Raw genomic sequence first — 15,349 nt, forward strand, 5'->3', positions numbered from 1 at the left:
GCTAATTCTAAATGGTTCTAAATTTCATGTTTTCATTTAAAAAAAAAAAAAGCTGAATGTTGTTGCCTGGTTGATGCTTAGTCAGTGTGTGCTGTGTGTTAGCAGAGTGGTTTCTGTGGAAACCCGTAGGAGCGTTAACGATTAACTTCATCTTGAGAGAGTGGCCGTAAGCCTTGTGTTCAGTGGGGGGCAACTTTCTGAATAGTCGGTCTGTGAATCTATAATTTCTGATTACGGCTTTGCTTTACATGCTGAAAACACTTGTTGGTCTCATTTGTGTTTCTCTCTGGAAAGACCTATTGGGTAGAAGTTCATAAACCATATTACTCAAGAAACAAAGGAAATACGTGAGTAGAGAAAGAAAAAGCTGTTGTGTGAAATTTAAAGCTAAACTTGATTCTCATAAGAGTCTCAGAATGAAGTAAACTAAGTTGCTTCTATATAATGGTGTTACCTTGGGATGTGGAAAGGTATTTCCGTCTTTTCAACAATGAGGAATTCTCATTTTTTTTAGAGGCAATAAATGAATCCCCTTCTTGGTGAGAATAACAGTATTTCTGGTGCATAACGGGAAAAACATTTAAAAGATACATGAATTCCACAGTTTGAGGAAAGGAATTGGAAGAGCAACCTGAGGCTGCTGTGTTTGAACAGGCTAGAGGACTTTAACAGGGGTCAGCATACAGAAGTCTTGATGGATTGCTGAATTGTGATTTTTTTTTTTTTATTTTTTCTTAATTCTATTGTTTCTGTTGCAAAGAATGGAAAACAAAGAGCAAGATCTGACTTCTGAAAGTATAAAAGACAGGCTGAAGACAAATCATTGTCTGGTTGTCTGCCTATGTATGATAACAGTCTTTTTTTTTTTTCCCTGCATAGGGATTTTTCATATTATTTCTATCAGATTTCTTCGTAACAGGTCATGGACTTTCTTGGTAAAAGGATGCAATGCTAGAGTGAACACTAGTCCTTAGTTCAGCGATAAAGCAGTCACGCTTACAACCACAGTTACCAGTGATGCTGTTAAGGTTTCTGGGGTAGCTCAGGGATGTGTGTCTCCTCTTTACCTCCCCCAGCTGTAGTTTCTTCACCGACTTTCTGTTCTTTTCACTCTCTTTGAGGGGTTTTGTTTTTACCAGGGGTTTTGTTTTTACCAGTGCTGCCTGACTCTACTGTCACTTTCATATCTACAATTTGCAAGTGGCATTTGTCAGCTTTTCTATTTATGCTGCTTTCTCAAAACTCCCGCTGCCTTGGAGCTTGTTCCTTGCTCTCTTCCAGTGCCGCATCCAAGGCTGGCTCGCCATGTGCTCGGCGCTGCTGTAGTCCTGCCCTGCATCCATCTTGCCCTGCTTTCATGGCCCAAGAGCACGGCCTGGCTTCCTCTGGGCGGCTGCCTTCTCTCCTGCCCTCTCTCTCCCTCAGGCCGGGAGGAAGGCTCGTCCTCCCCTCAGCAGGGAGGATTGCTCCCCGCCGGTGTTTGGTCACAGCGAGGGTCTCCTGACGCCGTCTGTGGGGTAAGTGGGCCTGGGCTGTGCTAGCAGCTGGAGGAATTGATCACAAACTTGACTGGAATTGTTGTTTTGTTTTTTTTTTTTTGTTTGGAAAAACTCTCGTTTCCCATTCTTCACCTTATCCCTGAAGGCGGCGAGGCGCCCCGCCGGGCAGCGCTGTGGTGGGTTCTCCGCCTCCCCTGAGGGGTGCCCGGTGAGCCCGCGGGTGCCAGGCCCGGGTTAGACCCGGCCCAGCCCTGACCCCTTCGCCCGGGCGGGGCCGCCGCCGCCTCTCGGCGTCCCGCCCGCGGGCCGTGCCACGACAGCCCCGGGCGCCCACCTCGCCCCGGCCCTTTAAGGCTCGGCGGGCCTCGGCCCGTGAGTGACGCCGCTGCGCGGCCAATGACCGAAGACTGGTCCCGCCTGCGGATCGCCTCGCCCAATAGGAGCGGGGCGGGGCGGGGCCTGTGCCGGCCGCAGCCCGTGTTTCCCTTCCGCTGTTAAAGGAGTCGCGTCGCGGAGGAGCGCGGCGGGGGCTGCCGGGCGGGCGGGGGAGCGGGCGGCCCCTTTAAACTATGCGCGCGGCGCGCGGGCGACCATGCAATGGCGGTCGCTGGTGCTGGGGCTGCTGCTGCTGAGGCTGGGGCTGCAGGCGCTGCTGGCGCTGCTGCCCGCGCTGGCGCCCGGCCTCTGCCTGCGCCGCCCCTTCCCCTTCCCCTTCCCGCCGCCGCCCGCCGCCTTCGGCCCGCCGGGCGCCGCCGCCGGCCCCGGCTCCTCGCACTGGGGCTCGCTGCTGCGGCGGGGCGGCGGCGGCGGGGCGGCGGGGGGTGACGAGTACGAGCGGCGGTACAGCGGCGCCTTCCCGCCGCAGCTGCGGGCCCGGCTGCGCGACGCCGCCCGCGGGATGTTCGTCTTCGGCTACGACAGCTACATGCAGCACGCCTTCCCGCGGGACGAGCTCGACCCCCTCCACTGCCGCGGCCGCGGCCCCGACCGCCACGACCCGTGAGTCGCCGGGCGGGGTGTGGCCGGGCCCGGGCGCGGCGGGGCCTGACGCTCGGCTCTTCTCTTCCAGCTCCAACCTCAACATCAACGACGTCCTGGGAAACTACTCGCTGACGCTGATCGACGCGCTGGACACGCTGGCGGTGAGTCCCGGGGGGGCGCCCCCGCAGCCGGCCCTGGCCGGGCGCTGCCCGGCAGCTCTTAGCGAGGCTTCGCGCCGGCGGCCCCGAGGGAAGGCCTCGGTCCGCCCAGCTGCCGTGGCCCTGCCTTGCTGCACGGGAAGGCTCCGGGGCTGCTGCCTCGCCCCGTTAAATGTACTCAGGGGGGAATCACGGGATCACTAAGGTTGGAAAAGACCTGTCAGACCATCAAGCCCAACCATCACCCCAACCCCACCATGCCCACTAAACCGTGTCCCGCAGTGCCTCGTCCTCACCTTCCTTGAGCACCTAGTGCTGGAGGTTCCTGCCAGCAGCTGGAGAGGGCAAACCCAGTGTTGCATATTAGTTTAAAGGTACATTAGCGTAGCTGGGGTGCGTTGCCAAAGAGTAATTCTTCTGCTAATTAAACTCTGAAGGCAGTGCCTTAGCAGGATATGGATATTAATGCCTGAAAGGCCGAAGTTGGTTGATGAGAGGCTTTGAGAGATGAGAAGCCCCAGATGCTGCTGAACACGCATGCGTCTCGCTTGTTCCGTTCTGTTAGCCCCCAAACGGGTGCCTGTTGCGGTTCACCAGGTGGTTTATTCCCAGCCCTGGTGTCCCACCCAAACTGGGGGTCAAAGCTTGCTCTCGGGCACGGAGCTTTGTTTAGAAGGGCTGTGAAACTGCACGTCTCGGTCATGGGGTGGTTGGGGTGAGGTGGGAGCGTGTTGTGGGCTGTCACCTCGACAGCAGGCAGCGTGCTGGAGCGGACCTTGGGGAAGGAGTTAAAGGGGAAAATGCGGATGTAGTACAGCGTCAATTTATTCAGTGGTCTCTTGAAGATGGGTCTTGCTAGGTTCATCTGCCTGGGTACTGAACAACACCAGTATTGTCCCTTGCTCTGAGGTTGAATTTACAACCACAGTAGATCTGGTATCTTGAATCAGCTCCACGTTTTAAAAAAAGGAAAAAGTTAGTGGAGCTGAAGAAGGGGAGTACTTCGTAGAGAAACTTGGTGAAAAGTTGAAAGAAGATGGCAACAGAAAGTTTCAAAGTAGAGGGAGTTAACTCCATGGTGTTTTCCAAGGACCTGCCATGGGACCAATGCTGTGTAGTCTTTGTGTGTTAACGTTGTTAATGCAGAAAGTGCTGATGTTACATGCAGAGCCGCTGATAGAAATAGAGATCAATTCTTAACATGAAGAGCAGGTCAGATGACATCGTGAGGAACCAATTAAAATTGTAATGAACTCGGCAATATGCAGCACAAGGTCTAACAGTTTGTAAGTGAGAGGTTGTTAAATCCTTCACTTCTGAGGAGAAGGTGGTGCTGGGTGTATATCAGCATGCGGGGAAGGATAAGAGTACATGGGGATGTATCAGGAGAGATTTCCAGAAGAGATGGAGGACATTTTGGAGATCTTCGCTATGGCTCAGGTGAGATCTCTTTTGGAATACTGCCATGCTCTGGTGTTCAGGAGGGGTGGATTTGAGCTGGAATCTGCATGGGTTGTTGAGAGATACGTCAGGAGGAGAGTTCATCTTGTTCAAGACGACTGAAAGAGCTCTGATTATTTTGCTTGGCAGAGAGGGCCTGACTGACATGTAAGTCTGTATGAAGAATGGTGAAAGGAAGGAGGGGAAAAGCTGTACAGCTGCTTCTCGCCTGCTAAAATAGACCATCGTATGCATTTCTGATAAAATTTGAAGGTAATGCGAGAATCAACTTAGTGTTATGTTGGTAGTACCAGTAGCATGGTATCATGGAGAAGAGCCCCTTCCTTGAACTCCTTATGCATATTTAGTAACCTCCTTATGTTTCATAGTCTCATTTTTGCAGCCAGGGCAGATTCTTGGCCTTCTGGCATGCGGTCAGGGCCCATTGATGCACAGGATCCATAGTGTGTTTCTTCTTGTGGAGAAGGTAGCGTGTGCAAGTACTATACGTGCGCTTCGGGTTGTAGAATACTTCCGAATGGTACAACGGAATTGCAGCTCTGCGCTGAGGAGGTTTCAGCTCTTTAACTGAACGTGGCAGGAATGAACAGAACTGAAAGCAGGAAGTGAGGAAAACGTTGGTTTTAACTGAAACAGCAGTTAGGGATCCGGGCTACGTGGCTGATGGTGTGTTGGCTAAACAGTTGCCTTCCTGTCCTTGTTCACCACTGGCTCAGTGTCCTATCCATACCTTTTGGGTAGGATATAACTTTTTTTTCTCAAATACAAAACTTCTGGTTCTTAGAGTCTGTTGTGTTTCGGAAGCTTCTGTGTGGAGAAAGCCTGTTTTGCTCTTCATCTGCTCAGATCAAGCATGTGAATGCTTTCCCACTAGGTCTGGGTAATGGAAAGAGCAGGCTGGCTGGCACGTGGTGCTTTGACGGTTAAAGAGCTAGGTACGTTCCCTGTACACCCAGCCTTGTCATGAACTTAGGCAAGTGGGAACCTGTGTTTTCCTTCCACGCTCCTGCTTTCTTGAAGCTGGGGCTGAATTTACATCTGTCTCTGGATATAGTGGAAATCAATTGCTAGGGTTATATAGAAAACTGGCATGAAGGCGCTCTTGGGCATGGCATGGCATGCGGTGTTGAGTCAAAGGCCCAAAGGTTGGACTCCCCATGTCAAATAAAGGTCAAATCGGACTTCATTGTTCTGCAAGTTGTGTTACCTTTTAAGCTAAACCTAACTCTTAAACTGATGGTTTAAGCTGTTAAAAACACTCAGTGTGCTAGATCTTAAGAGTTTTTAGACTGCTGCTCTAAGAGATCACCCACAATGCTGATGTTGGGGGTGAAAGAGTACATGAGTGCATAGATTAGTAAAATGGACAAAAAAAATCTTTGTGGATTTCTCCGTTTTAACATACTTTTTAAAAAAATGCACTTCTGTGTGTCACTAGAATGGGTAACTTTCTGGAAAGTCTTTTTAGCAGGAGCTTTAAGTACTCTGTTCTGTATCTAGTTAATATGACTGTTGGTCTAAAATGTGAACTTGATGTTCTCTTCCCCAACCCTCTTCTGAAGCAACAATTGGATAAAATAGCTTTGTTTTTATGTAAAAGGTAATGGGAAACTCCTCAGAATTCCAGAAGGCAGTGAAGTTGGTGATTGACACGGTTTCATTTGATAAAGACTCAACGGTCCAAGTTTTTGAGGCAACAATCAGGTAAGTCGCTCTAAGTTTCTGTCTTTAACACAGTAACAAGGTTAAAGACTTGGTGTGCGTATACGGGAGAACCAAAGTAAAAACATTGATAAGGGTGTCTTTGGTAGGCTTTATTCCATAATTGTTCCTTGAGTAAGTTGTTTTTTAACCTTTTATGAAAATATTCCATCCTTTCATAATTAAAACAATTTTAATGAGTCACATGTGACTTAAAGCGGTGATACAACGGTAGTCTCAGCTGTCTTTGGCTTGCAGACTCCTACTTCTTTGTTGTTGCTCTTGCAGCGGAGACTCAGATCTGTGCACAACCAACCCTGCTGACAGGTTTTCCCTGTTTTGGTTTTCTTCCATGGACCTTCTGCATGCTTTCACTTTCATTTTAGATGAAAACCAGGCCTGTCTGTCTTAGAGATGAGTTTAAGATACTGTCTGATTTTAAATGGCTTCATTTTCTGAATATCTTAAACCGTGTTTATTCAATTGCTGCTTAACTTGGCTAGGCTTTCTTTTTTCTGAATACTAAGTTTGCATAACAACCTTACTACTGTTTGCAGGGGCAAGGAGGTCTTCACTCATAAATAGACTTGATGTGTTGTAAGGAGCTACTGGGTTAGGTAAATTTTGCAGAACTGGATTTTGGGATAACTGTGGGTGACAAGCAACATGACTTCTAGATGTTTTCACTACTGGTGGGGAAAAAAGCAGATCTCTTTCTGTAGTGCCTGTAAGGTGCACAAAATAATACTTCTGTTAAACATGATACTGGTAAGGGTTTAGCTGAAGAACTAGGTCCAGATCAGATTTAAAAACTTAAGACCTTTTCCTTTTCCCACAGGGTTTTGGGAAGCCTGCTTTCTGCCCACATAATAATTACAGATACCAAACAGCCTTTTGGTGATATGACCATTAAGGATTATGACAATGAACTGTTGCATATGGCTCGTGACCTAGCAGTGAGACTACTTCCAGCCTTTGAGAACACCAAAACTGGAATCCCATATCCTCGTGTAAGTGAGTGCATCAGTACAGTGGGGAAATAATCTAAAAGAGGTAATACACCTGTCCTACAGCTCGAATTCTATGCCCTGTGTGTGCCTTTATAGCTGCACTTGGGGTATTGAACCTGCTTTAAGTTACATTAAAATGGCGTGGGGGGGAAACTGTACTAAGTTATGGTGACGTGGACGATACTTAAGTTGCTCCTTATGTCCAGTAAATGTTTTCTTTATGCTGTTTCTTCATTCTATTTATATTATTGTGTATGGGTCAGTAGTAATTTTTTTTCCGTGCTGTTTGGCTGGAACATGCCCTGCGCTTTCTTCCTGTATATCATCCAGCAACAAACAATGCTGTCATCAAGAAGGTTAAGAAGAAACACTGTAAAGGCAAATAGCCTAGGAAAGTGACTTTATTGGTGACTTGGTACTGAGATAATTGTGATAAAATAAAACTGTTGTACTGGGCTTGGAATTTGTAATTTTCTCAAATACTGCTCAGCGAGTACTCCAGAGTACTGCAGTATTCTTGAATACTGCATCCTCTTGTTTTGAGCAGGTGCAGGTCGCAAGGAGAAGGATACCAGTTCTAGTGGAACAACTCTAAACTGTAAAACTAATTAGCACTTGCCTGACTGCTTTTGATTTCTGGGGACAGCAGCACTGCTTTTCCTCCAGACCTGTCAGGCTGTAGAAACATGAACTTTCACTTCTGTTCAGAGTCTGGTAAAGCAGCTGAGGGTGGTGTAACTTCCCTTCAGCATTTTGTTCCGTGGGGAAGTTGAGGAGCATTCACTGAGGAAACTCTTGGCTTCAAGAGCACTAAATGAGGGGAACAGTATTTGCATCACCGTTGGAAGAATCCGAATGTTTAGTAGAAATGATGAAAAAGCGGACTGAAATTTGGAAGGATTAGCAAGTATAAGAGTAGCAAAATTAGGATTGCCTGCCTTGAGCATGATGTTATAAAGTTGGAAGATGAATTTCAGGAATTCTTCAGGAAAGCTTTCTGACCAAGCGGTGATATGCTGGCTTTCTAACTGCATGCTACATATTGCGAAAACTAATAAAAAGGCTTTATAATAAATATACGACTGCATATGAGAGCACAGCTGTATGAGGTGCAGCCTACTTTCTTGCTGTTAGCACTTTCTCTGCCTGCTTCACAGGTCAATCTGAAGAAGGGGGTACCTCCAGACAGCAATAATGAAACTTGTACTGCGGGAGCCGGTTCCTTGCTGGTGGAGTTTGGAATCCTTAGCAGGCTGCTTGGCGATTCCACATTTGAATGGGTGGCCAGGAGAGCTGTCAAAGCACTCTGGAGTCTCAGGAGCAATAACACCGGACTGCTAGGTAATCTCCTCTGAGGAGATGCTATATTGACTGGCTCTGTGTTTTAACCTACCTCAGTCTCCCGTAGCAGAACACCGTTATGCTACAGGTTTCTTTCACATATTGTAAACTTCGTTGATCTGCTTCCTCTCTGGCTGTTAAGTCATGCTCTCCTTGTGTACGCGCGGTTTGTGTTGACCAAATGGCACTTTGTAATTTCGTAAGAAAAATGGAGTATCTGCATGACTTCTTAGGGCACAGGTTTCCAAAGACAAATTTTTCATGAAACTGGGAAATGAAACTGAAGTTCTTGCATTTGTATCCCCATTAATGTAATTTAGATTGGCAGATGACTAAAAGTACTTAAAACAAGTGCATGTGTGTGCTAGTTCCTTGGATAAGTGCACTGTAACACTTTATTTTGATAGTAATCTTTGATCATTCCTCCTTAAGACTTTGTGAAGATGTAGTATTTCTAAGTTCTGGTTCTTGATTATTTTTCTCTGATGTACTTGGCAACTTTAGACTAAACTTCTTGTCTGTTCTGAAAGGAAATGTTGTGAATATTCAAACTGGTCATTGGGTTGGAAAGCAAAGTGGATTGGGAGCAGGGTCGGATTCATTCTATGAATACCTTCTGAAGTCTTACATCCTCTTTGGAGAAAAGGAAGACTTGGAGATGTTCAATGATGCTTATCGGAACATTCAGAACCACTTAAGAAGAGGGTATGTTATTTCATATGAGTATCAATTCCTTAAGCAATGAATACTCCAGCAAGGTATGAGAGATTGTATAGTGTTTTGTGTCATACTCTAAAAAAACCTGTGTTCTCTTTTTTCCTTTAAAAAACAAAATCTTATTTCTGTGGTAGTCACTGTGGAAATAAATTTTAACTCTCCCTTTGCTCCTTAGTCAGCTGATCTGTACAGCGTTATTGGTGCAAAGAAGCTAATCTGGTTACCGTCCAAGTTAGTAAATGTTAGGCTGAGAGAAGGCTGTAGAGCTGCAAAGGAAATGTATTAAATTGGCTGGTTTAGTACTTAAGGCCTGATCTTACCTAGAATGACTTTTTAGTAGAGATTCTGCTGACATAACTTTAGGATATGATGTACATAACCTTATGAATAAATTTTTCGAGAGCATGACTGATGTTTTGGTTCTTTTCAAAATCACTTTGAGCCTAGCATGACAAATCTGTGGTTCATTCTCTTTGCTGGTGGCAGTGCTGTGAAATGAAACGTGCATTGTGTTCTTCTAAAAAAATGAATATTTTACACATGTTTATTGTTACTTGGCAGTCGAGAAGCTTGCAATGAAGGTGAAGGTGACCCTCCTCTGTACGTTAATGTAAACATGTTCACAGGACAGCTGATGAACACATGGATTGACTCTTTGCAAGCCTTTTTTCCTGGACTACAGGTAAACTTCCATTCTGTTAAAGAGCAAACAACACAGCAGAGGGGTGTCAGAAAGGCTCATTCTAATCCTAGGCTGTGAATGAGTCTAAGCATCTCTTCTGAGATGAGCTTCAACCCGTGGCTTTACATCTGGCCGCTCTGATAAGAGAGTCTTAGGGCTGTTTGGCTTCTGCATCAGCATAACAATATTGGAAGGCCTGGCCTGCTCTCTGCTAGATTTGAGATACTTTTAACTTTTCTCATTTAACCTCAGCATTTGTATACCGTGCTGTGAGGCTGAGCTCCACTAAAGCTTTTAGTGCGAAGGAATTAATGCATTGGCTTCTTTTTTTTTTTTTGTTGGGTTGGGTTATTTTTTTGTCTCCCCTATGAGGGGAGTGTTTTATTATATGGCACGTTCTTATAGAGAGCGGGAAGCAATTTGCTGGCTTGCAGTATTAAGCATGCATGTTTACGGCTGTTGTTATGCCTAGGTATTGATAGGAGATGTGGAAGATGCAATTTGTCTCCATGCTTTTTATTATGCCATATGGAAACGATACGGAGCTCTCCCAGAAAGATACAACTGGCAACTGCAAGCACCCGATGTTCCCTTTTATCCACTGAGGCCAGAGTTAGTGGAATCCACATATCTTCTTTATCAGGTACTTGACTTTTCTGAGCTTACAGCTCATGTTTTGGCAAAAAATGGTTTTGTTCAGAAAGTCACTTTTTCTGCCCCTAGCCTCTGGCCTGCTAAAATTTGCTGTTCTTATACGGAGGTCTCTGTTTAGGCACTAGGTTGGTATGCAATGTAGTTGCTATGTCATTTGCTTAAAAAGTAGCCTTTTTTATAAGACTAAAAATGAGACTAAATAACTTTTTCAAAAAATAGTTGGCCGATTTTCACAAGGTAGAGACTTGTGACTTCTTGTCACAAGAAATTGTTGAAGTAAATGCACCGCAGCTTTCCTCGCTATATTGTCTAGGCACAGCCTCCAGCTGGCAGAAGATAAAGTAAACGAAAATAACTCTGGCTGCAAGAAAGCTATCAAAGAGTTTGAATTTACTACAAGTTTTATTAGGATTTGCACCAAAGCAAATGTGAGAAGCTTGCACAGAGAAATCTAAGTCATGTTCCTATAAAGATAAGTTTACTGTAATACATGAGAATCTGATACTACTAGGCCTTTGTTGTAAGTGTTATTTTTACAAGATTTTGAAATTGCTGACTGTAACTCTTGTCTATCTTCCTTATTTAGGCCACAAAGAACCCATTTTACCTTCATGTGGGAATGGATATTCTGCAGAGTTTGGAAAAATATACAAAAGCAAAGTCAGTCTTCAATGTTTTTTGTCTTCTCTCACTGCTATATACATACATTCTATTACATGAATATTATATAGAATCCAATCTGCCAGATGTAGGTAAACCAGCAAACCCAACCCTCCGTGAAAGCCGCAAGTGATGATTTATTTATCGAGCAGTTCTTTCTTTCTCATCTGAAAATGAAATCATAGTCCAGTGATGACTTTATGCCTTCAGAATTTTATAACTACCTACTACTAACCATAGGACAGTATAAACCAGCACCATTCTGTGGTTAATTGGGATTCATATGCTGTGTAGGGGGTTGACTGAAAGAATTACAAGTGCATTGTGTGACAGCTTGCAGCTTCATCATTTAAGTGTTGGTGGGAAGGAAGAGTAGGTAGCTTGGGAAGAAACCTTTCCATGAGATCAGGCTTCCAGACCTGGGTTTCTCACGTGCTCAGTATGGGGAAATTGCCTGTTCTGTGTGGAGTGCCTTGTGAGAATCTTCCTTCTTTGAGAGACTCTTAATAAATCTGCACGATGGAATAGGTGAACCGCAGGGTCAATGGTTACAGTCTCATCAGAATACCAGAAACCAAAAATCAGTGCTTACTTGTAAAAGAGACTTGTTCCATTTTAACTTCACCCCTAGCGACAATGGAAATGATCTGACATTAAGGAATCTCCTTATTGCTCTCTACAACTACCTGAAAGGAGGTTGTAGAGAGGTGGGTGCTGGTCTCTTCTCCCAAGCGATAGGACAAGAGGAAATGGCCTCAAGTTGCGCCAGGGGAGGTTTAGGCTGGCTATTAGGAAAAACTTCTTCACTGAAAGGGCTGTCAGACACTGGAACAGGCTGCCCAGGGAGGTGGTTGGGTCACCATCCCTGGAGGTATTTAAAAGACATGTGGATGAGGTGCTTAGGGACATAGTTTAGTGGTGGACTTGGCAGGGTTAGGTTAACAGTTGGACTTGATGATCTTAAAGGTCTTTTCCAACCTAAATGATTCTATGATTCTAAGATCAGAATGCATGGGAGCTAAACCCAAACTAATCTTAAATCTTGCAGGTGCGGCTATGCCACATTACACCACGTTGTAGAGAAGACAAAGGAAGATCGAATGGAGAGCTTTTTTCTCAGTGAAACATGTAAATATTTGTACCTGGTATGTATATGTTCTTCACTTCAGAGATACTGTCTTGCATGCGCTATGCACAAACATGGCACAGCGAGGAGACAGGACACTGTTAATTAGAAACTGTGCTGTGCTCTGGGGAAGAGAGGGGTTTAGGTATCCGAGTATAACAGAGAATGCTCTGTTCTTCTTTCTTTGACCCTACCCTGCTCTTGGAGGTTTGGACAGCTGCTGGCTGGAGAGCTGGCAGCTCTTTTGGCGGGGAGCTGGAAAGGAGAGGAAGCAAGACTGAAGGAAGCTACTGCTCAGCTCTAAGCTAAATCACTGCTTGCAGCCATTTTGCTTGCCTCGCAGCAGCCTCTGATTTCTCCCCGTCAGGCTTTGGCAGTCACAGGAGAAAGTATTTGAGCCAACACTGCTTAAGCTGCTGTTCTCAATCTCCTTTAGCATAGAAAACCAAATAAATCTGTGACTGAATGGAAACAGTGGGTGCCAGCCTAGGAATGCCTGCATAGTGGAGCTTAGAAAAGTAAAGGCAGTTTAAGTTGTGTGAGAAGTTTTTCTTTTGCTTTCCCCTTTTAACTGTTAAAATAAATCCCTTGCATTAAGACTATTTATTTCCATTTGCTCTAACAGTACTTACTCATTTAGCACTAAAAGGTATGCTTTTTGTGTGATCCTTCAAATGCATTTGTGCGTTTTAACTTGATGTGAAGAATGTTGCAGACGTACTATAGCTGTCTCCCATCTCTTGTTTAGTTGTTTGATGAAGAGAATCCACTGCATAAATCTGGAAATAAGTACATGTTTACTACTGAGGGACATATTGTGTCTGTGGATGAACGTTTTCGTAACTCACTGTGGCAAGACATCCTCCCGGGAGAAGAGGACAGCGCAGAGAAAATTAAAACTAACGAATTAAAGGCAGTCAACTTCAGTTCTAACGTAAGGAATACACAGAGTGTTCCTGGTTGTGTGGCTGGAGGGGAGGGATGTATGTTGAACTGGGTTAGGCAGTAGAAAAAGAGCCATTTGGAAGTGTTACTTTAGGGCTCTGCAGTGTTTCCTTTATAAAATGTCAAGTATCTTGGAAGCTCCCTTGTAAAAAACACTTTCAGTAGTGGAATGAATGGATTAGGATAATGTGAGAGTGATTATGTTGAAGGTGAAACCTGTCCCCTTTTAAGTATTTTGCAGTGATTAGGTTGTTCTTTGTTAATCTTCCCCTTTTCTTTGCCCTTAAAATCTTCCAGTGTTGCTGTGATGGGGAAAGAGAAAAGCAGAGGGTCATTTAAATAGAGCTTTTTCTCCTCAGAATGATTTTGAGGCATGTAAAGGTGACCTTTCTTAGCTAGGCATCAGTGGAGTACAGGGCTGTGGATCCAGTGCCTATCACCAACCAAAACAGATATGTTTTTAATACAGCATGATTTTTAAAAATCTCTGCTAGTAGGTTCTAGCCTGGTTCCTTTCCTCCTCCCCCCAGTCCTGCAGAAAAAGAGCATTATTTTAAAAAACATTCACAGTTGTCATAGTGAAGGAAGTCTCAGTTGAATAACAAGCTGCAGTAGTTTGATGTGTATTGGGAAGCTTGCAGGCTGCACTAAGGAAACACTTGCTGTTCATTTATGTGCTTTGTGCTGTAAGTTTGCAAAGAGCGAGGGAGGGTTGGGACCAAAAGCGCTATTGCGTAAAATTTACTGTACTGGGAGGAAATCTGGATTACAGAGGGTATGGGATTGCCTGTTTTCGTATTTGAGTTCTTAAAAATATTCTCATTTTGTTAACAGTGTAACAGAGTTCCCGATGAGAGGAGATACTTACTGCCATTGAAGAGTAACTACATGAGACAGATTGATCGAATGGTGGGCTTGATCTGAACGGTTCTTCAGAGTAACTTTTATCGTATGTCAGGAGGAGCATGGGATTTGGCTGTAGACGTTCCTCTCCTCTTCAGCTACCCACCTGCATATGCTGAGTCACTTGGGTATCCCCCATGCTTGCTAGTTTTCAATTACGGACATGGAGGGAGATCGAGTTCTCTTACGAGTTCCGTCTTCTGAACTGTGGTAACTCCATGTGCCACCTGAATAGAGATTTCTTGTTTTAAGACTTCCTATGAAAAATGTTGTTGCAAATGAAGGCTGAATATACCTTAAAAAAAAAAAAAAAACACAAAAGGAAATTGGCATGTGCCACTTAGCTACCTCTTTGTAGCTGTATTACAAATGTCCCTTTAGAAAAGGGTCTAGTATTTAATTTGAAATGATCTTGGGATTGGGGAAGGAATGGGAAAGTGCAATTTCTTACACCAAGTTTAATCATTGAATTATTCAGACTAGCAATACACAACCTTAAGTACTACTCAGGTAGGAACCCACTGGTAGTGGGTTTTGCTGAAACAAAAATGCTGTATCTAGAATAGTATCTTGCAAAGATAACTCCTGATCATGTAAGAAGCTACCAGTATAGTCATGATATCCCTCATATACACAGTTGTATAGAACTGCACAGTCGCAAGAGCCTGTGGCTACAGAAACCAGTAATAAAACAAATCAGGTGCCTTTTTTTGTAAGGGAAAGGGCGGGAGGGAAGGGGAATTGCAAAGCCACTCAGCTGTCCAAGCAGCTAACTTTATATAGCTTAGCTGAGCAGAAGTTCCAAAAGTTTCATTGTTTGCCATGTATCTAGTGCCTTTTCAGGAGAGATGCTGCTAAGAACTGGTGTAACAGTACATGAAGAACAAACTATTTCACATTCCTGACAGCATTAATATGTTAGTGCCTTAAGTTTTCTTCACTAGCAGGAAAAACTGATCTTGCTTGGGGAGGTGGATAAAGTATTTCTGATTAGCTGGTTACAAAATACAGTGGATCCCAAAGTAACTTAAAAAGGAACTTATGTCTGAGATGACTTTTCCATTTTTTTCTTTTTTTCTCCCTAAGATACTGGAAGAGTATCAACTGCTGTGCTCATCCCAAAGAATACTTGTGGGCTGGATTTGTTCTCAGTGTCAGTTTAGTTAGTAACGGGGCTGCCTCTGTTTCACCCTGGGGATGGAGTCAGTAAGAGGTCTGAGCCTGCAGTATGCGAGCTTCCCTCTGCCACAAGGCACTTTGGTACGTGCCATCGTAACAGGGCCGTGGCTGCAGCAGCTATCGATGCTGGCTGTGGTGCTGTGCTGTACCTGTGAACTGTGCCTTTTGGTTCCAGTGAGGAATGGTGAAAAAATGCTGTTGCTTCATCCCACCATCTTGAAATACAGCTCAGATATGTTTGAGGAATAACTGTGAACTTTCAGGAAAAACGCAGTTCAGGCAGGGCTGAATTTAAGCTGAGGGATGCAAACTAACTGAGGCCAAAACAACTT

The 15,349-nt window shown here is 44.7% G+C and overlaps 1 protein-coding gene across 1 annotated transcript; it reads left to right on the top strand.

The window, feature by feature from the left end:
* The first annotated feature begins 2,091 nt into the window (after positions 1-2,091).
* EDEM1 (ER degradation enhancing alpha-mannosidase like protein 1) lies at positions 2,092-14,553 on the top strand. The gene is made up of 12 exons (XM_059823141.1): positions 2,092-2,498; positions 2,569-2,641; positions 5,700-5,803; positions 6,639-6,810; positions 7,968-8,151; positions 8,682-8,856; positions 9,430-9,550; positions 10,023-10,193; positions 10,791-10,864; positions 11,913-12,009; positions 12,739-12,924; positions 13,770-14,553. The coding sequence occupies exons 1-12, from the start codon at positions 2,092-2,094 to the stop codon at positions 13,857-13,859; spliced, it is 1,854 nt and encodes a 617-aa protein (XP_059679124.1). The 3' UTR covers positions 13,860-14,553.
* The last annotated feature ends 796 nt before the right edge of the window (positions 14,554-15,349 follow it).

The sequence above is a fragment of the Gavia stellata genome, chromosome 12 (genome assembly GCF_030936135.1).
Source record: "Gavia stellata isolate bGavSte3 chromosome 12, bGavSte3.hap2, whole genome shotgun sequence".
Lineage (NCBI taxonomy): Eukaryota > Metazoa > Chordata > Aves > Gaviiformes > Gaviidae > Gavia > Gavia stellata.